Source organism: Bos indicus x Bos taurus, chromosome 12, assembly GCF_003369695.1.
Source record: "Bos indicus x Bos taurus breed Angus x Brahman F1 hybrid chromosome 12, Bos_hybrid_MaternalHap_v2.0, whole genome shotgun sequence".
NCBI classification, from domain to species: domain Eukaryota; kingdom Metazoa; phylum Chordata; class Mammalia; order Artiodactyla; family Bovidae; genus Bos; species Bos indicus x Bos taurus.
The window spans coordinates 20,386,569-20,405,359 of NC_040087.1; the positions used below are offsets into that span (position 1 = coordinate 20,386,569).

Consider the following 18,791-nt stretch of genomic DNA (forward strand, 5'->3'; position numbering starts at 1 on the left):
ATTAACTCACCCCGGGGGCTGAGCAGGGTATTTTACAAACATCCATTATCTCCCTACAGCAGCAACCCCTGAATGCAGGTGCCTGCAATTGTCTTCAAGTTATTTGTAAAGGCTTTTTTTTTTTTTTTTAACTAGCAAAAGGTAGCTCAGATGGTAAAGAATCTGTCTGCAATGCAGGAAACGCTGTTCAATCCCTGGATTGGAAAGATATCCTGGAGAAGGGAATGGCAACCCAGTATTCTTGCCTGGAGGATTCCACGGACAGAGGAGGCTGGGGGGGCTACAGTCCATGGGGTTGCAAAGAGTTGGACACGACTGAGCGACTAACACACAAAATGACATGACACTAGCTGTAAACTGGCAAGTTGGCGGTGGGAAGCCACTCAGACCTGTGCTAAAAAAGGTGATAATAAATTCAGTGCTGGCAATTCTGAGGGAACTGTGAGAAAACACCTAGATGCTCTGGAAGTAAAACAGGTTTCTCCTCGCTTCCACCGTGCGCCCTGCTGTTTCGCCGTGGGAATTGCAACGCCGCCGGGGCTCAGGAACCTCCCCGCGATCCCTAGGAATTTGGATTCCAGGACTGTGGGCCCAGGAGAGTGGCGCGGCTCACTCACACGGCTCACTAGCGAGGCACTCGTTTCTACTTTCTTTTTTTTTTTTTTTACCAATAATTATAGATTTAAAAAACAGTATTTACATATTTGTTTTTAAACCAGAATGAATAGAATCATAGACTTTTAGAGCCCCCAAATTATGATTCAGATAGCCTAGGAGTGTATCTGAGTCTGGACAAGTTATTTAACCTCTTTGAGCTTTGATATACTTATCTGTAAGATTGGACTGTTGATATCTACCCTACAGCTTGTTGTGAATTTAATGAGATTACATGTAAGAATATGTAGCACTGGTCTTGATAAGCGGTCACAAAGCACAGACAGGAACACGCGCCGCCCAAATACCCAAAAGTGTACACCGACCAGTGTATTACATGCCTCACCCACCCACACAAACCACAAGTGCACGAGACCGCACAGACCTCACCCATTCGTTCACTCACACCACACACGGGCACGCAACATGCGGGCTCATGCGAGCTCGCGCACACGCTCACACCCGGTGCACACACGCTCTCGCGCGCGCACCTACGCTCGCTCACAGGCACATACTTTCTTGCGTGCGCACAGACTCCGCGCACACACGCGCGCGCGCTCACACCACGTGCACACGCCCTCTTGCGTACGCACAGACCCCCGACTCGCGTGCACACGCCCTCTGGCGCGCGCACACGCTCGCTCGGCATCGGCGAGGGGCGGAACGCGAGCAGTCCCCGGGGGCCCGGCTGGGCGCGGCCAGGAGAGGGCGCGGCGCGGGGCGTTGCCGGAGTTGTTTGCCGGAGCCCCGGCCGCCAGACTCTCCGAGGGAGCCCCGCCAGCTCGCGCCGGGCCGGGTTGAGCTGGGCCGCCCGGGTCACGCCGGCGCTCGCGAGCGGAGCGCGGCGGGGAGCGCACCATGGACCCCAAGGCGGGTGGCGGCGAGGAGGATGACTGCGTGGACTCGGGCGCCGAGACTGGAGGGTGAGCCGCACGGACCGGGCCGGGCAGTGGGCGAGGGGGGCACTCTCCGAGTTGCGCGGCGGCTCTTCCCGGCCGGGGACCTTCCTGGACCGCGCGCCGGAGCCGCTTGGGCTGGCCTTGGGCCACGGGGGCTGCTCCTGCCGCCGGGTCCCTCGGGGAAGCCGGAGGGGCTGCGGTGAGCCCATCTGGGCGGGCCTTGAGAACAGAACGGCGTGGTTCGTGGCTGCTCGGGTCAGGGCGGTCCCCTCCCTGAGGGGCAGGAAAGTGGAAGGACTCTAGGTTCAGAGTAATCCCACACCGCCGCAGCCCCACCTGCCCTCCGCTATCACTGAGATGGTGCAGCGTGCAGTGCAAATGCAGTGTCCCCTGTATCCTCCTTAGACCAGGGACGCGCTTGCACTTGTTTCCACCTTCCGCGAGGACTTTCTTCCTGTAACTCCGGGGCCCCCTGGAGTCCGGGATGGGGGCTTGGGGATGAGAAGTAAAGAGGGTAGGACACGTGAGACCTAGAAGTCTTTCAGAAGTCGCCTAAGAGAATGGCGTTTCTCATTTTGTGCTTGATTGTACTTGGCGAGACGCCCTGTCTCCCAAACCCCTCCGCTGCCCAGCCGAAACTTCCTAGCCCCTGTGCGCACCTGTGCCAGCTGGATGCACTAGCCTTGAGCACAGGTGGTGTGAGGATAGTGCTATGATCTAGCCCTGTTTATTATTATTATTATTTTTAATATCCTCTTCGCTTCAGCTGACTCAATTAGCCCAAACCTTTGGAGACTCATGTAATTAACCCTCTCCCACCAACACTGTTTTCCTGAGTGGGACAAAAGACTGAATGTCTTTTAGGAGACGGAGGTCACTGTAAAGGCTCCCGCCCAGCCCCTATCTCTAGAGGACTTCCCGGTGCAGAGTCAGCGCTACATCCCGGATGCGGGTACCGACCCAGAAGGAAAGGGTGTCTTTTCCTATCAGCGGTAACCCGGGGGAGGGGGTGGTGGGGAGGACCGGAGCTGCCCAGAGGACAGAAAGCCTCATTCCTGGAAGGTTGAGGGGGAGGGGAGTAATTCAGAGTAATCTCAGGATTTGCAACCCTGGGAGGACAGGAAGAGAGTCCAGGTCCAGAATGGACCCAGGGTCTGACCTGACTCTGGGAGAGTCTCGCTAGGCAGCCCCTCCTGCCTGCCCACCCCACCCTTACTTGCAGCCTCCACCGGCTCTAGCCCACATCTGGGACTTTACTGCCCCAAAGCATTTACCGTGCAATGTGCTTTCCTTGTTACCCACACTTGTGATCACTAAGGGTCACTACAGAACCCAATTACCTTCCAGTGTTGCAACTGATTCCAAATACTGAACTCCTGTGCTTTCTCCCACATTCTGTATATGTGACATTTATCCACTTTAATCAGAGATTCTTGGCTTCCTGCCCCTCACGCCCCGCCCCCCATCTTTAGTTAGCTAGACCATGAGTAGAAGGAACAAAGCAAAATTAACCAGCTCACTTTCAGCTGGATTAAATAAAGCATAAGCTGGTCCATTGGTTTTCAATTTGCAGAACTCTCGTAAAACAGATCTTTTTTGCAAGGGCTGTCTTGAAGAAGTGCAGAGGAAACCCTGACCCAGAAGTGTCACACACTCACACTCCCAAGGAACAGCATGACAGCTGTCAGGGCTCTGGGGAGGGCTGAGCATTCTGCCACCTCTCTGCCTCTGTCATAATGTGTACGTTAATAGGACAGAATTGTTTGAAGAATTCGTATTACTTCTGTAGCATTCTTAAAGCTAAAGTGGCATGCATTTAAATGAAATAGTTTAGGCTATTTCTATTAATCTAGTATTTGCCACTTATATATCCTTTCTGGAGAATGCGATGGCACCCCACTCCAGTACTCTTGCCTGGAAAATCCCATGGACGGAGGAGCCTGGTAGGCTGCATTCCATGGGGTCGCTAGGAGTCAGACACGACTGAGCGACTTCACTTTCACTTTTCACTTTCATTCATTGGAGAAGGAAATGGCAACCCACTCCAGTGTTCTTGCCTGGAGAATCCCAGGGACGGGGCAGCCTGGTGGGCTGCCGTCTATGGGGTCACACAGAGTCGGACATGACTGAAGTGACTTAGCAGCAGCAGCAGCAGCATATATCCTTTAAAGTTGAGTTTACTTATTTAAAAAACTGTCCATAGTTTCCCTGCTTTTCTGGTGCTTACCCCCTCTTTCCCTATCCAGCTTTTATATAGCTGCCTGTGGAGACTGCAGAAAACATGCAGAAAGCATTCAGCATGAGTTTGCTTCCCAGGTGGCGCTAGTGGTAAAGAACCCACCTGCCAATGCAGGAGATATAAGAGACTTGGGTTCCATCCCTGGGTCGAGAAGATCACCTAGAGGAGGGCATGGCAACCCACTCCACTGTTCTTGCCTGGAGAATCCCATGGACAGAGGAGCCTGGTGGGCTACAGTCCAGGGGGTCTCAAAGGGTCGGACATGACTGAAGAGACTTAGCACAGCATATTTTTAAAATGCAAATCTGATCATGTCTCTCTGCCTTACAAGCTTTTAGTGGTTCTGTTGTCTACAAAGTACAAAGAGTTTAGCATGGCCCACAAGCCCCAGTGTTATACTGCTGCTGCTACTGCTAAGTTGCTTCAGTCGTGTCCGACTGTGCAACCCCATAGATGGCAGCCCACCAGGCTCCCCCGTCCCTGGGATTCTCCAGGCAAGAACACTGGAGTGGGTTGCCATTTCCTTCTCCAATGCATGAAAGTGAAAAGTGAAAATGAAGTCGCTCAGTCATGTCCGACTCTTAGCGACCCCATGGACTGCAGCCCACCAGGCTCCTCCATCCATGGGATTTTCCAGGCAAGAGTACTGGAGTGGGATGCCATTGCCTTCTCCACAGTACCCGCCGACCCCCATTCTCTGGCCCTTTCACTTAACAGGCCCATCCTTGCACCCTGCATCCAACCGCATCAGCTGGATTTTCTCCAGTTCCCTCACCTGTGTCAAGCTGCCCTCTCTGCCTGCTGGGCCCTTCTCCACCTGGCACGCCTGTCCGCCAGGTGAAACTCTACTCTTCTTTCAAGAGTCAGCTCAAGTGACACATCGTCTTAAGACAAGGAGTCTTAATTTGGGGTGCATGAATTGCTTTGAGCTGTAAGCAAAATGATGGGCTTTGTGTGGTTTTATGAGAAGACACTATTTTTCATCAGAGTCTCAGAGTAGCCCTTGATATCCTCCAAACCAAGTTTGGGCAGGGTATGAGAAGTTTCCTCTTCAACATGCTGTGTTTGAAGTATTGGGAGACATTCAAGGAAAAATAGTGAGTCAGCAGTCAGGTAATCTACCTAGAGAGGAGGACTGCAGGATGACATTACATTTGGGAACTGCCAGCCTGAAAATGGCAATTAAAGCCTTCAGAGAGGATTAAATCAACTAAAGGTCATAGCAAACACGTGCCTGGCATTTACTACGTGCCAGGTACCATTCTAAGACTTGTGATGTGTGCTAAGTCACTTCAAAAGTGTCCTAGTCTTTGCAACCATATGGGCTATAGCCCGCCAGGCTTTTCTCATCCGTGGGATTCTCCGGGGAAGAATAGTGGTGTGGGTCACCACTTCCTTCTCCAGGGGATCTTCCCAACCCAGGGATTGAACCCATGTCTCTTATGTCTCCTGCATTGCAGGTGGGTTCTTTACCACTAGGGCCACCTGGGAAGTTTCATTGTTGTTGTTCAGTCGCCCACAGTCACCCAGTTATGTTCAACTCTTTGTGACCCCATGGACTGCAGCACGCCAGGCCTCCTTGTCCCTCACCATCTCTCAGAGTTTGCCCAAGTTCATGTCCATTGCATTGGTGATGCCATCCAGCCCTCTCATCCTCTGGTACCCTCTTCTCCTTCTGCCCTCAATCTTTCCCAACATCCATATTTCATTAACTCAGTTAATCCTTCAACAGCTCTGGGAAGCAAGTGCTGCTACTGCTGCTGCCAAGTCACTTCAGTCATGTCCGACTCTGTGCGACCCCATAGACGGCAGCCCACCAGGTTTCCCTGTCCCTGGGATTCTCCAGGCAAGAACACTGGAGTGGGTTGCCATTTCCTTCTCCAATGCAGGAAAGTGAAAAGTGAAAGTGAAGTCGCTCAGTCGTGTCTGACCCTTAGCGACCTCATGGACTGCAGCCCACCAGGCTCCTCCGTCCATGGGATTTTCCAGGCAAGAGTACTGGAGTGGGGTGCCATTGCCTTCTCCGGAAGCAAGTGCTATTGAAGGCCAACCTTGCAAAACTACAGTATTTAAATGTCAGGTAAAGGAGGAGAGAAAAAGGATTCATAGAGTGAAAAAAAGAAGGGCGTACCCTGGAAGCCAGGGGGGAAAAAAGGAAAGAGATAAGCTATGCTACTGAGAAATGAATCAGGAGGAAGGTGAAGTGTCTTCTTTTTTTTTTTTTTTTGCATTTTTGGCTGTGCTGGGTCGTCATTGCTCCACGTGGGTTTTTCTGGCTGCCACGAGCCGGGGGCTGTTCTTTAGTTATGGTGTGCGGGCTTCTCACTGTGGTGGTTCTCTTGTTGTGGAGCACAGGCTCCTGGGCTCAGGCTTCAGTAGTTGCAGCCCGTGAGCTTAGTTGCTCTGCCCCATGTGGAATCTTCCCGGACCTGGGATCGAACCCGTGTCCCCTGCATTGGCAGACGGATTCTTAACCACTGGACCATGAGAGAGGTCTGGAAGTGTCTTCTTTGTAAACGGAGATGAAGAGAAGGTGGAGTAGTAGTTGATGGAGGAGAAGTGAGTGCAAAAGCCAGGTCGGCATGAGGGGAGAGGAGGTGGCTGGGAATGGGAGGTGTGAGGAGAGGCAGTAGCTGGGAGTGGGGAATGGGATGAAGGAAGGAGTCTTCAATATAAGCAATAATCGGGCGGTAAATGCTCACAGAAAGGATTCTGTGAATGAGAAAGGCTAACTGTATAGGAGAAAGATGTATATCTGTAATGTCAGCTTTCTAAAAAGGTGGGGGCAGATGGACCTTGGACCAGCTGGACAGATTGGCCTTGGAAAGAGGGGGACATCCCTGTTGCAGTCAGTGGGAGAGAAGGGAACATGGGTTTCCACTGAGTCCAGATGCAGCCCCCAGGAGAATGGAGACCTGCCGTGGTTGCTCAGGCAAAGATGAGCGAGAAGCCAGGTGAGATTAGTGATTACATTGGAAGGAGCCAGTTTGTCTCTCCTGCAGTAGGGTTCACCTGCCTAGGGGCAGGCAGAGAGAGACAGTGGGTAGCTGGGATCATCAAGGTTGGTGGGGGGACTCTTGCTAGGCAGGTGTGAGCAGAACAGAGGAGCAAGGCATTCTGGGGCTATTGCTTGAGCCGATGACTGATCCTTTCAGCAGCGCATCTGAAATGCCTCTAAGAACCTCTCTGGGTCCCACTGCCAGGGCGTGGACTGTGCTCATCCCTTTGAAAGTCAAAAGAGCCAGTCAGCTGCGGTTTAAATGCTGGCTCCTCCACTTAGGAATTGTGGAACCTTGAGCCAGTTGCTTAACCTCTCTCTGCCCTCAGCTTTCCCTTCTGTAAACTGTGGGTGACAATAATAGTGCCCTCCTCATAGGGTGGTTGTGAGGATTGAACGAGTCTATACACTTAAATTCCATGGACAGCGGAGCCTGGCGGCCTACAGTCTGTGGGGTTGCAAAGAATCAGATACGACTGAGCAACTAACATGATACACTTAAAGACCCTAGAATGGTGCCTGGCATAAGTAAACCCCCAGTATGAAAAATACTCCAAATGGTAAACTTGAGGATTAAAAAAAAAAACATATATATATAGGCTGCACTGGGTCTTCACTGCTATGTCCAGGTTTCTCTAGTTGCTGCCGGCCTAGTTGTGGTGCTCAGGTTTCTCATTGCAGTGGCTTCTCTTATTGCGTAGCACAGGCTCTAAGGTGCGTGGACTTCAGTAGCTGCAGTACTCAGGCTCAGTAGTTGTGGCCCTCCGGGCATGTGGAATCTTCCAGGACCAGGGATCGAACCGGTGTCCCTGGTATTGCAAGGCTGATTCTTAACCACTGGACCATGAGGGAAGCCCCTTAGAGTTTTTTTTTTTTTAATCCTGTTTTTTTTTTTTTAAGTTTATTTTATTTACTTTTCTTGTTGGCTGTGCTGGGTCTTCATTGTTTTTGCACAGGCTTTCTGTAGTTGCAGCAAGTGGGGGTTACTGTTCCTTGCAGTGCGTGGGCTTCTCATTGTGATGGCTTCTCCTGTTGCACAGGCTCTAGGGCCAGCAGGCTTCAGTAGTTCCAGCGCTCAGACTCTGGGGCACAGACTCAGTAGTTGTGGCACACGTGCGTAGTTGCTCCATGGCATGTGGAATCTTCGTGGACCAGGGATCAAACCTGTGTCCCCTGCGTTGGCAGGCAGATTCTTATCCACTGTGCCACCAAGGAAGTCCTTAGAGTTGTATATAATAAAAAGGTACATCTCCAGGTACACTCAAAACCATATGTTCTGTGTCCTCATCACAGTAGAGGCTCTGATGCTTTTAAATGCCTTACAAATTTGGTCATTGTTCAGAACATCTGAAAGGCTATGTCACATGCCTCGATATAATGATTATTTTTATTTTAAAGATGAGGAAATGAAGGTTTAGGGGGTACATGACTAGTTAGTGGGTTAGTTTGAAGCCCAGGTCTCCAGCACACTTTCCACCTGGTAAAGTTGTCTTTCAAGGAGCAGCTGGTCTGTAATTCTTATTTTCTGTTCAAATACTTTCTTTTGCTTGGAATGCTATCAGTACCTTTGCAGTCTGACCCCTCAACATGGGCTAAGACTAAAAGCAAACTAGCATTCTGGGGTAATTGATGTCGTTTTGAAACTTGCATTCTCTAGATCCACTTGAAAACCTGCTTTGTGCTTCCGTGTACCTTCTGTTAGAAAAAGATTGGCAAGTCGGCTACTGACTGTAGTCCACTATCATAAGAAACAGAATCTCTTGAACAGAGAGACAAGCAGAGTTTTGTAAACCAAAACAAAAGACTAAGCTGAATGTTTTCCAATGGGTGTTTCTTTAGTGCTGTTTCCCAGATTTGGCCTTTAAGCCACTCTTTGAAATATAACAATAGCTGATGGGTTATTTTCATTCAGAAGTTTGACCTGGCATTAATGGCAGTAATGTCAGCTGTCACTGAGCTTCTGAAAACATAGGGTCATATTATGTCCTTTATCTTCAGGTGACCTCCAACAGATGCATCACTGTGATTTCAGAGATAACCAACAATTCACAGGTCTAGCATGTATAAACCAGTGGATGGGAAAAAATAGGTAGAGCAGATTTTTAAACGAGACGTTTAAAGAATGGTAGATGGGAAAATCTTGCATAGAAGAAAACACGATCTATTAGATACTCTATTATCTTTGTGTTCAAGGTGGAGCTTGATAGCTCTAAATTACTTTGGCATCTAATTCAGTTGACTGAAAGTTCACAGATGAGGTCCATGGGGCATTGAGCTGATGTTTACCAAAATGTCAAGATCAATTTCACTGAAATGTCCTGATCAATTCTTACCCCAAGATTTCCCTGGAAAAGAGAATTTAGGAAGGTATCTATTTTAAATGAATATAAAAATTGGCCAGTAGGCTGTTAACAGTGCTAAACTATCTTAAGTGCCGACCTCTTTCTATTTAACCCCTCTATGTATAATTGTTGGAGAAGGCAATGGCACCCCACTCCAGTACTCTTGCTTGGAAAATCCCATGGACGGAGGAGCCTGTTAGGCTGCAGTCCATGGGGTCGCTAAGAGTAGGACACGACTGAGCGACTTCACTTTCACTTTTCACTTTCATGCATTGGAGAAGGAAATGGCAGCCCACTCCAGTGTTCTTGCCTGGAGAATCCCAGGGATGGGGAAGCCTGGTGGGCTGCCGTCTATGGGGTCGCACAGAGTCGGAAACGACTGAAGTGACTTAGCACAGCATAGCATGTATAATTGTGATTAAAGTCCAGTCAAGGGACCACATATCACTTTCTGTTTAGTATTACATTACTAAATAAATGTAATGTTTGAAAATGTGTCTACTATATGTTCCAGGCACGTGAATATATATAATCTTTGTATTATCCTGCTTATCTGTATCATGTGTCCATAAATTTTTCTTCCTAAAATTTGTGGTTTCACCTGGCATACTTCATTCTGGGAGAGCTGAATATCTTATGCAGAGCCACCTAGATAAATTCTTATAAATTCTTCTCACATCTTAGGATGTGAGACCAATGAATAAGATTCCCAAGACAGGTACCCTATACTTGCTTCCTCTCATCTAAAGAACCTGCGAGTACACACCCCTCGGAGAACCAGAGTCAGTATCCAAAATTGTTTGACCATATTTATGCACAAAATTGTTTCAAGCTTTACTGTTTGTCTTCCATTGTCCATATTTCTAGTAAATAACCTTCCAGGGTTATTTGGAATGTCTTTTAAGAACTACAAAAGTCTTCATATCTCAACTCAGTTCCTATTCCCCATCCTGATAATTTTTCTAAGGAAATTAAATATATTGATAAATATCTCATCTCCGTGTACTTTGCAAAAGTGAACAATCAGGAACAGCCATATAGCCCACAAAAGGGACATGGTTGACTAAATTATAGAATTTCACTGTGTCTATATAATTACAGGAGCTATGTGGCAGCATTTTATGATAGAGTTAGTGAAAAGAGTAGTTTAAAATTGTATCTCTGTCATTATAGCAACTGGGTACAAATGACATCACCAGGACCAGAGGCTGGAAAGCAATGTGAGGTTGTAAGTGACTTTTCTTTCTGTTTGATTTCTGTTTTGATGGCGGACAGGGGTAGAAATTGGAGTGACGGATGAGACTGCAGAGCTGAGCAGAGGCCATCAGTCATAGAAAGAGGGGTTTATGTCCAGCTTGAACTTCTTCAGATTTGTGCTTTGCAAAGATTGGCTGCTGTATGAGGGAGGAATTCGAGCAGGGCAAGAGTGACAGAAGACTGACCGTTTGGCATGCCTGACCTGGGCGGTGCTTTTCATCACAAGAAGTATGGAGAGATTCAAGGCACAGGCATCCATTTTGCTAGCACCTGCCCTAAAATACCCCCTCTGCACTTTAAGATTCTTGGAAAATGTTTCAAATGTAAATTTTATTCTACATACGTATCCATCCATATGTAAATCTTTTAAAATGTATGCATGTGTGAAACCCATATGCTTCGAGAGCATTTGGAAAACCCTAGCCGAAATTACTGACAAAATTTTAATGGTAAAAATCAATACGATTGCACATTCTTATAGAATGTTCTGTTGGGCTTGTCATGCAATTTCTTTGAAGCCTGGCCATAAGATGATCACATTGTCATGGAATTGTCTTGCTATTGCATCTACCAAGTGGATGCTGGTTGAGTATTCATTGCATTTATATATAGTCACATTTCTAAATATCGTCCTAAAGTTTATTTATGTCCTGCCTGGTTCCAGAAGGAATTTAATGCACTGACTTACAAATCCTGCATTTCATAATGTTCCTGATCCCTGACTCTCCTTTCTCTCCTCCTCTCCCTGTTCCTTGAGCTAGCGTGTGTCTCTGGGCTCTGCTCGCCATTCTCCCTTCTAACTCCTTCCTTGCCACCACCCTAGTTCAACCTTGATCATATCATTCCTCACTTCCTGGTCGCCTTACAAATATTATCACCTTAGTTTCCAAGTCTGTGGTATGAAAACTTGGATGAGACTCCAATGGATGCAGCTTGTAATCTCTCGAGGGATATGGAAGTGTTAGTAGTTGTTATTCTTTCCAGTTTTAAAATCCAGTGATTCTGTGACAATTAAAGTATGAGTTGGCCAAAGAACTCGTTCGAGTTTTTCCATGATAGCGTTCTGAAAAAACCCGAACAAATGTTTTGGCCAACCCAGTTTCATTTAGGCTTCCCAGGTGGTGCTAGGGGTAAAGAACCTGCCTGCCAAAGCAGGAAACATGAGAGACATGAGTTTGATCCCTGGGTCGGGAAGATCCCCTGGAGAAGGGCATGGCAACCCACTCCAGTATTCTTGCCTGGAGAATCCCATGGACAAAGGAGCCTGGTGGGCTACAGTCCATAGGGTCACAAAGAGTTGGCCACAACTGAGCACGCAGTATTTCATTTGAAAAGAGAAAATCACTCACTGTCTTGCTTTCATTGTGTCCCTCTGTGTGTAAGTCAGCACATCATTTTGTGTGAGCGATAGAGGTTGTTTTAACTAGTGTGAGAGAGTGCTTTTTATGATCTTAAAAATTTTTTTTGTATATGCCTTTTTAATGTGGTAAGAAACTCAATGGAATAAAAGATGATTCAAGAAAGCCCACATGAGGCTTAGTAAATACAGGGAGTGTGTACCTATAAAATTAAACATAATTAACTAGTCTATTTGCATAACTATGTCCCCTAACTACCACCTTGGCAGAATAAACCCCTCCGTGCCTGAGAGATTAGTTGCCTACTGAGAATGACTTGGGGACCCTGCAGGGAGAAAACCAATAGCTTCTATACCACGGAAGTTGCCAGAGAGGGACGGCTTAAGAGCCACACAAATAGAGCAGAAACTTAGTAGAGATTAAGCAGGCAAGTTCTTGGCTAGATTCCCATTCTCACAGAGGCCTAATGGCAGCAGCTGATTTTCTGTGTAGAAACTGATGGGTTATTTCACCCTGGCCCTAACCCTGCCTTTACTGATCATAGCCCACATCCTGTTACTCTAGTATCAGCAGGATTTCTTCCCAGATGGAACTGAAATCAACCACCATTGTGCCTGAGTGTTTCCTGATAGTCAGCCAGACCTTGAGCATAGGGGCCCTCCCAGCCAGGGTCCCCTCTCACTCACCAGGAGTCCACTTCACCTCTGCTTACATCAGCAAAGAAACATTTTCCCAAGGGGTGGAACTGACCTTTGAAGGGTTTAACCTTTTGCAGGTTTAACCTTGGGGTGGGGAGTGGGTTGCGGTGTGGTGGGGGAGGTTGTGAACCCTTTCTAGAACCTGTTGAAAACACTGAGCCTTCTCCCCAGACAAATAAGCTTCCATTCAAAACTTTTGTCAGTAAATTTAGATGGTTCGGAACTGATCTGGTCTCCCATGTGGGAGACTCACAGAGCCCATATGAGGGACCCTGGGTTTCTAGAATGTCTTTATAGTTGTGCTTTCAAATTCAGACATAACTTGATTCTGTGCAAAACAGTCCACAGCATGACACTTTTTAATTTGTGGCATTTCTTTACCAGTTACATGCTACTACTGACTGTTTTAAGATTCTAGCTTGAAGCGATCACTTGGATAGAGAAAAATAACGTCTAATCCTGCTAATACTGAGGTTTTGTGTTTCAGGTCCGACTACAGCCATGTGTCCTCCACCAGCAGTAAGTATGGCTTAAATGTCCTTCCTGTTTGTCTTGAGTACCCTGGGTGGGGTGGGCAGTCAGTCCCAATTCTGTATGTAGAGAAGGCTATCCACACTTTAATAGTAAGAATCACAGAAGGTTTACCAAAGAACGTGACACAGGATCCTGTAAATCTGGGAAGTAGACTTTGATTGTACCTTGACTTTAGGGCCAGGCATGCCACTATTTTCCCTATGGAAGTTCAGCCTGGAGGAACTAGTCCAGGCTTTATTTACCTGCATGCTTGGAAAATACCTTCTCTGGTAAAGCTGCGGTCATTCATTCATTCAACAAACGTGTCAAATACCTACTGTCTGGAGCTCACATCTCAGAGTGCTCTCACTGGATCTATGAGGTGGCCCCAACTCCTCTGCTGGGCAAACTTCCTCCCATGTATGTCTGTACCTCCAGGCAGATGTCATAGGTGACTATTACATATGGTAAAAGCCAAACAAAAAAAAAGAGGAGTATGTTTATAAGCATACTCTGAGCATAAAAAAGGTGCCTGTATTAAATATTGTTAATAACTTACAAATCTATTTATGGGAAATTAGGCCCTACATCTTGGAGCAATGTGCAAAGATGAAGATCACTACAAAGCCATTCAGATTAATGAAACACTTATCTTATAAACAAAATAACAGAAAAATTGTCTTACAGTAAAAGCCCTGATTTTTTTTTTTTAATTTGAATCAGTAAACCCTGAATTGTTCTGTCCTAACTCACTGTTAAGCTCTCAATTCTAAATAGTTCCCAAATGGAAAGATACTTAATTGGATTATTCTATTTATTGATGTTCTTGCTTAGTTTTTTCCCTTGCAATAAGAGACTGTGTGAAAAGCTGTGTGTCTGGGATGGTAAATTAGTGTCAAATTATATTTAGTTATTCGTATAACCTCAGTGAGCAATTTCTGATCATTTCAGCCAACTGGAGACCCAGCATTGCCCCTTAGTTATTAAGAACCATTAGTAATAATGAGATTAATGCTCTAGTGATCCGCATTCCCTCCCTGAAGCTTCTGCATTCCGAAAACCAGAGAACATGCTTTCTCTCTCTGCCACCATTTTCTGTTTTACCCAGAGGCTACATTTCTTTAAGAATGATTTTTCTGAAATACTTGCCCGAAACCTTTGTTCAATCTGTAGCTCTCAAATCAGTCCTCTGGGTCACCACAAACCACCTCTCTTGTCAGTGAAACTGGTCATTTGGTTTGGGATGTTTTTCTCTCCGTTATTTTAATTGCGATCTCTGAGCTGGAATTTTTCTTGGTGCAATTGGGATCAATAACCTTTTATTGTTGTTCCTTTTCTCTTTAAATACCTGGCGATTCCTGCCTCATTCTTCAGTGTTGGGGCCTCTTGGTGAGTGAGGGTGAATACATGCATTTTGCACTTCAGTTAGGACATGTATTTGACTACTAGTAATAGAGAAAAATAATGACTTAAGTGTGGTTTTCTTTTCCTCTGTTGTGCATCAGTTGCTAAGTCATGTTTGACCCTTTGTGACCCCATGGACTGCAGCACGCCAAGCTTCCCTGCCCTTCACTATCTCCTGGAGTTTGCTGAAATTCATGTCCATTGAGTCAGTGATGCCATCCAAGCATCTAATCCTCTGTCGCCCCCTTTTCCTCCTGCCCTCAATCTTTCCCAGTATCAGGGTCTTTTCCAATAAGTTGGCTGTTCACATCAGGTAGCCAAAGTATTGGAAATTCAGCTTCAGCGTCAGTCCTTCTAAAGAATATTCAGGATTGATTTCCTTTAGAATTGACTGGATTGATCTCCTCCAAGCTACTCTAAAGAGTCTTCTCCAGCACCACAATTTGAAAGCATCAGTTCTTTGGACCTTCTTTATGGTCCAACTCATATATTCATACATGACTATTGGAAAACCACAGCTTTGACTAATGGACCTTTGTCAGCAAAGTGTTTTCCTCTAATTAAGAAAAAAGTCTGGAGGAAGCAATGCAGGTCTGTTACGCAGTCCTTGGATTTTGGCTTCCATCCTCAGAGTTGCCTCAGAGTTACAAAATAGCTGCCTCTGCCACAGCCATCACATCATTGTTCTGGGCAGCAAGAAGAGGTGAGGGGATACTGGTGGGCCTCTGGATGTCTTTGTCCTGTATGTTGCCTGAACTGCCTTTCCTCCCAGCTAGGATCATTATCATTCCTCACAAACGATAATCAGAGGACTAAGCAGAAAGAAGGTTAATAATTTTCCTCTTCCTCCTGAATGGCAGAGTTGCAGGGTCACCCCCCCTCTCACAGCCAACTTGGTGGCAGCATCCTCTGTGTGACCCAGAGGGCTCACCAGTCAGTCCCAGTTCCCATATGTTGGTCGTGGAAGCACCTCCTGCCCGTCGGTCATTCTGCTGCTGTTGGTCAGCCTCTGTCCACTGGATGACTTGTTTCTGAATGATTCCTGATTCCTGATCAGGGTTTGAACACTGGTACTAACTGGTCACTTTTAGGAAATGGACTTACCTGTGTCTGCAGGTGGTTCTTAACCGAATACCACATGATGTGCCTTTAACTGTTTGATCCTGAGTTCACAGAAGTGTAGATGCTTCCTTGGGATGAGCTGGGGTTGGAGTGTGTCTGTCCAGGGTTGGGTTTTGTCATTACTGGGGTGGTCGGGAGAGCTTCCTCCAAGAATACCACTCTGTTTGGCCACCAATTTTCTTCTTAGAATGCAGAGGCTGCTTCCTCATGCTGCCGGCCCTGATGGCGGTAGAAGAAAGGTCAGCCCCAAGAGAAAGGACCAAAGCGGTGATGTGGGGTCCAGGTGTCCTAGTCCTGGTTCTGCCATGAATTAGCTGTGTGCTCTTGGGAAAGTCGTCTACCCTCTCTGAGCCTCGGTTTCCCCTTCTGTAGAATGAGGCGGTTGGACTGAATGGCCCCTGAGGACCTCCCCAAGAGCTCTGGGATGCTCGGATGTGACTGTCTTAGAAACTCCACTAAAGAGAGAGAAGAAGGGAGGGAGGAAAGACAGTGTAAAGACTCAAGGACTGTACCTTTTTTCTTTGTCCTGGAATAAGAGTCCAGAGGGTGGGCATCCTCTCTGGTGGATGGTATCACTAACCCTGAAGTGAGGGCTGTTCAGGTCAGTTTGAGCTTCCGTGAGCTTCCTCTAAGTCAGCTTCCTCTCAGTCAGTAGAGACATTGTGGTGAGGGGCAGTTGCTTCTTTTTATACCCCTCCCCTCAAATAAGTAGATAGGGGAGGGGAGAAGGAGGGTACTTATCACTGGTCATCTTCCTTTTTTTTATCTTTTAAAAATGTCATTGAAATATAGTTGATTTATAGTGCTGTGTTGATTTCTGCTGTACAATAAAGCGATTCAGATACATACATATATACATTATTCTTTTTAATATTCTTTTCCATTATGGTTTGTCACAGAACATTGAATATAGTTCCCTGTGCTATAGAGTTGTTGTTGTTTAGCCGCTAAGTCATGTCTGACAATTTGTGACCCCATGGACTGTAGTCCTCCAGGCTCCTCTGTCCACGGGGTTCTCCTGGCAAGAATACTGGAGTGGGTTGCCATTCCCTTCTCCACACTGGGCGTCTTGTTTTTCCGCCACATCCGGGATTAAAGGATTGCATTTCCATTGACTGTGTCCAGTCTCACTTTCAACTCAGGAGAGTGGCTCAGAGGCTTCTTCAGTGGATGTTTGGGTTTTGTGTAGATGAATTTTCTCATTGCAACTGGTCCATTTGCCCTTTTTAGATTGATGGCCAAAAAGGCTTTTCATTTGTTTCTGCAAAAACTGTACACACGCTGAGCATTCAGGAGATCTCAGTAAAGCATGATGCTTCCTTAGGAAGTTGACTTTAATTTACACTCTCAGAATTTGGGGCCTCCCTGGTGACTCAGAAGGTAAAGAATCTCCTTGCAACGCAGGGGACGTGGGTTGGGAAGATCTCCTGGAGACGGGAATGCAACCCACTCCAGTATTCTTGCCTGGAGAATCCCGTGGACAGAGGACCCTGGCAGGCTACAGTCCATGGGGTCGCAGAGTTGCACACGTCCGAGCAACTAACACTTTCACTTTCTCAGAATTTTAGGTTGTTTTTTTCCAGCAGCCTGGCTAGAAGATCATCAAGCCACTGTGTACAGTTTGCATTCTTAAGCGATTTAAATAAAAAGAGGAAATTTTATAAATGGGATAAAATAAAAACAAACATTATGCCAAGGGGAAAAAAAATCAACTGCACTTCCTGTGATGTGTGATTGAATATTTCCATTCCAATAAAGATTATAACCATATTTGGAGAATTCCTCTTAGAAGATGCTGGGAGTTGGAAAATGATATTTTCAGGACAGTATAACATTTCTTGGGGACTTCTAGCCACAGGATAACGCCGGTAGTCAAAGAATTCATGAGTTCTCTCTGTTTAAGACTCTTCTCCAAAACCCTTCTCTCTTTGCCCTCCTAATTGTGCCTAAGTCTGTTTTTTCTCGAAACTCAAGTAGAGTCATTAACTCCTCACCTGGCTCTTATCAACTGACAGCAGGAATGCCTGGCAGGTTTGTGCTCTTTCAGACTTTTCAAAGCACGCATGGCAAAAGAACAGTTGAAGTGATCAAGAAGGTGCTTGGCAGTGCCCTGAGGAATCCTCTGTGTCTGAAATTATGGAGAAATGGCCTTGAGCAGTGCGTTCTGCTCATCTGAGCCCAGGAGCATGTAGTAAGCTGTGCAAAAAAAGGCACCTGTATGGGTGGGCAGGAGTCACTGAATCTGTTTTCACCCGTTTCTCCCCCATCTTCCCTGGCCCCTGCCTATGCCTCACATTCCTGCCCGCCAGTTTCTCTCCTAGCTTTCTGTCCCTTGCCTCCTGCCCTGCCCTTCTAGTGAGTCAGGTAGCTTCCCTGTTTCCCACCCACTCTCTCCCTGATGGTCCCGAGCTGCCACAAGCTGTAGGTCCAGTGGACTTCTGTCCCCTCAGTTTTCCTGGGGCCACCGTATCTGTGATTGGCCCTTGAGGGCAGCCTCAAAGAGGCCCAGCTGCTGCTGTGGGCCCCTGGACACATTCTCATCTCAAGGAAAAATGGTCGGTAGATTGCAGGTGTTTGTTTGTTTGGGGTTTTGTTTTGATAGGTAGGAAGTGAATTTAGAGAGAAATGCACTCCACAAACAGAGTATGGGCCATCTCAGAAGGCAAGAGAGACCTCAAACTATGGTGTGGTTAGCTTTTATGTTGTGGTTGAATCTCTAAGTTGTGTCTTACTCTTGTGACCCCAGGGACTGTAGCCCACCAGGCTCTTCTGTCCATGAGATTTCCAGGCAAGAATACTGGAGTGGGTTTCCATGTCCTTCTCCAAGGGATCTTACAGACCCAGGGATCAAACCTGGGTCTCCTATGCTGCAGGCAGTCTCCTGCATTATATTTGAATTCTTTACCCGCTGAGCTACCAGAGAAGCCCCTAAGCTATTATGGGCTGGGCAGTTTTCATAGGCTAACGAGTGGGGCAGATTATTCTAACTATTTGGGAGAAGGGGTGGGATTTCTAGGAATTGGCCCACTGCCCACTTTTTGGTCTTTGATGGTCAGCCTTGAAACTGTCATGGTGCCGGAGTGTGTTACTTAGCTTGCTGGTATGTTACAATGAGCATTTACTGAGGCTCAAGGTCTAGTGGAAGTCAACTTGTCCGCCATCTTGGACCCATTTGTTCTAATCAGTTTATGTCATGTCCTCGAGCTCTGTCATTCTGTCGAAGGCTGTGCCCTGCCCCCGCAGGTGCTTTTTAAATGGAAAAAGTTGGGCTATCTGGATTAAATGGCAACCCACTCCAGTATTCTTG

General features: G+C 46.8%; 1 protein-coding gene across 1 annotated transcript in view; it reads left to right on the top strand.

The window, feature by feature from the left end:
* The first annotated feature begins 1,289 nt into the window (after positions 1-1,289).
* Positions 1,290-18,791, top strand: part of FAM124A (family with sequence similarity 124 member A) — a 120,783-nt gene continuing 103,281 nt past the window's right edge. Inside the window, exons 1-2 of the mRNA XM_027557311.1 lie at positions 1,290-1,577; positions 12,933-12,964. Coding sequence (XP_027413112.1) covers positions 1,513-1,577; positions 12,933-12,964 — 97 coding nt within the window. The 5' untranslated portion in view covers positions 1,290-1,512. The remainder of the gene's footprint in view (positions 1,578-12,932; positions 12,965-18,791) is intronic.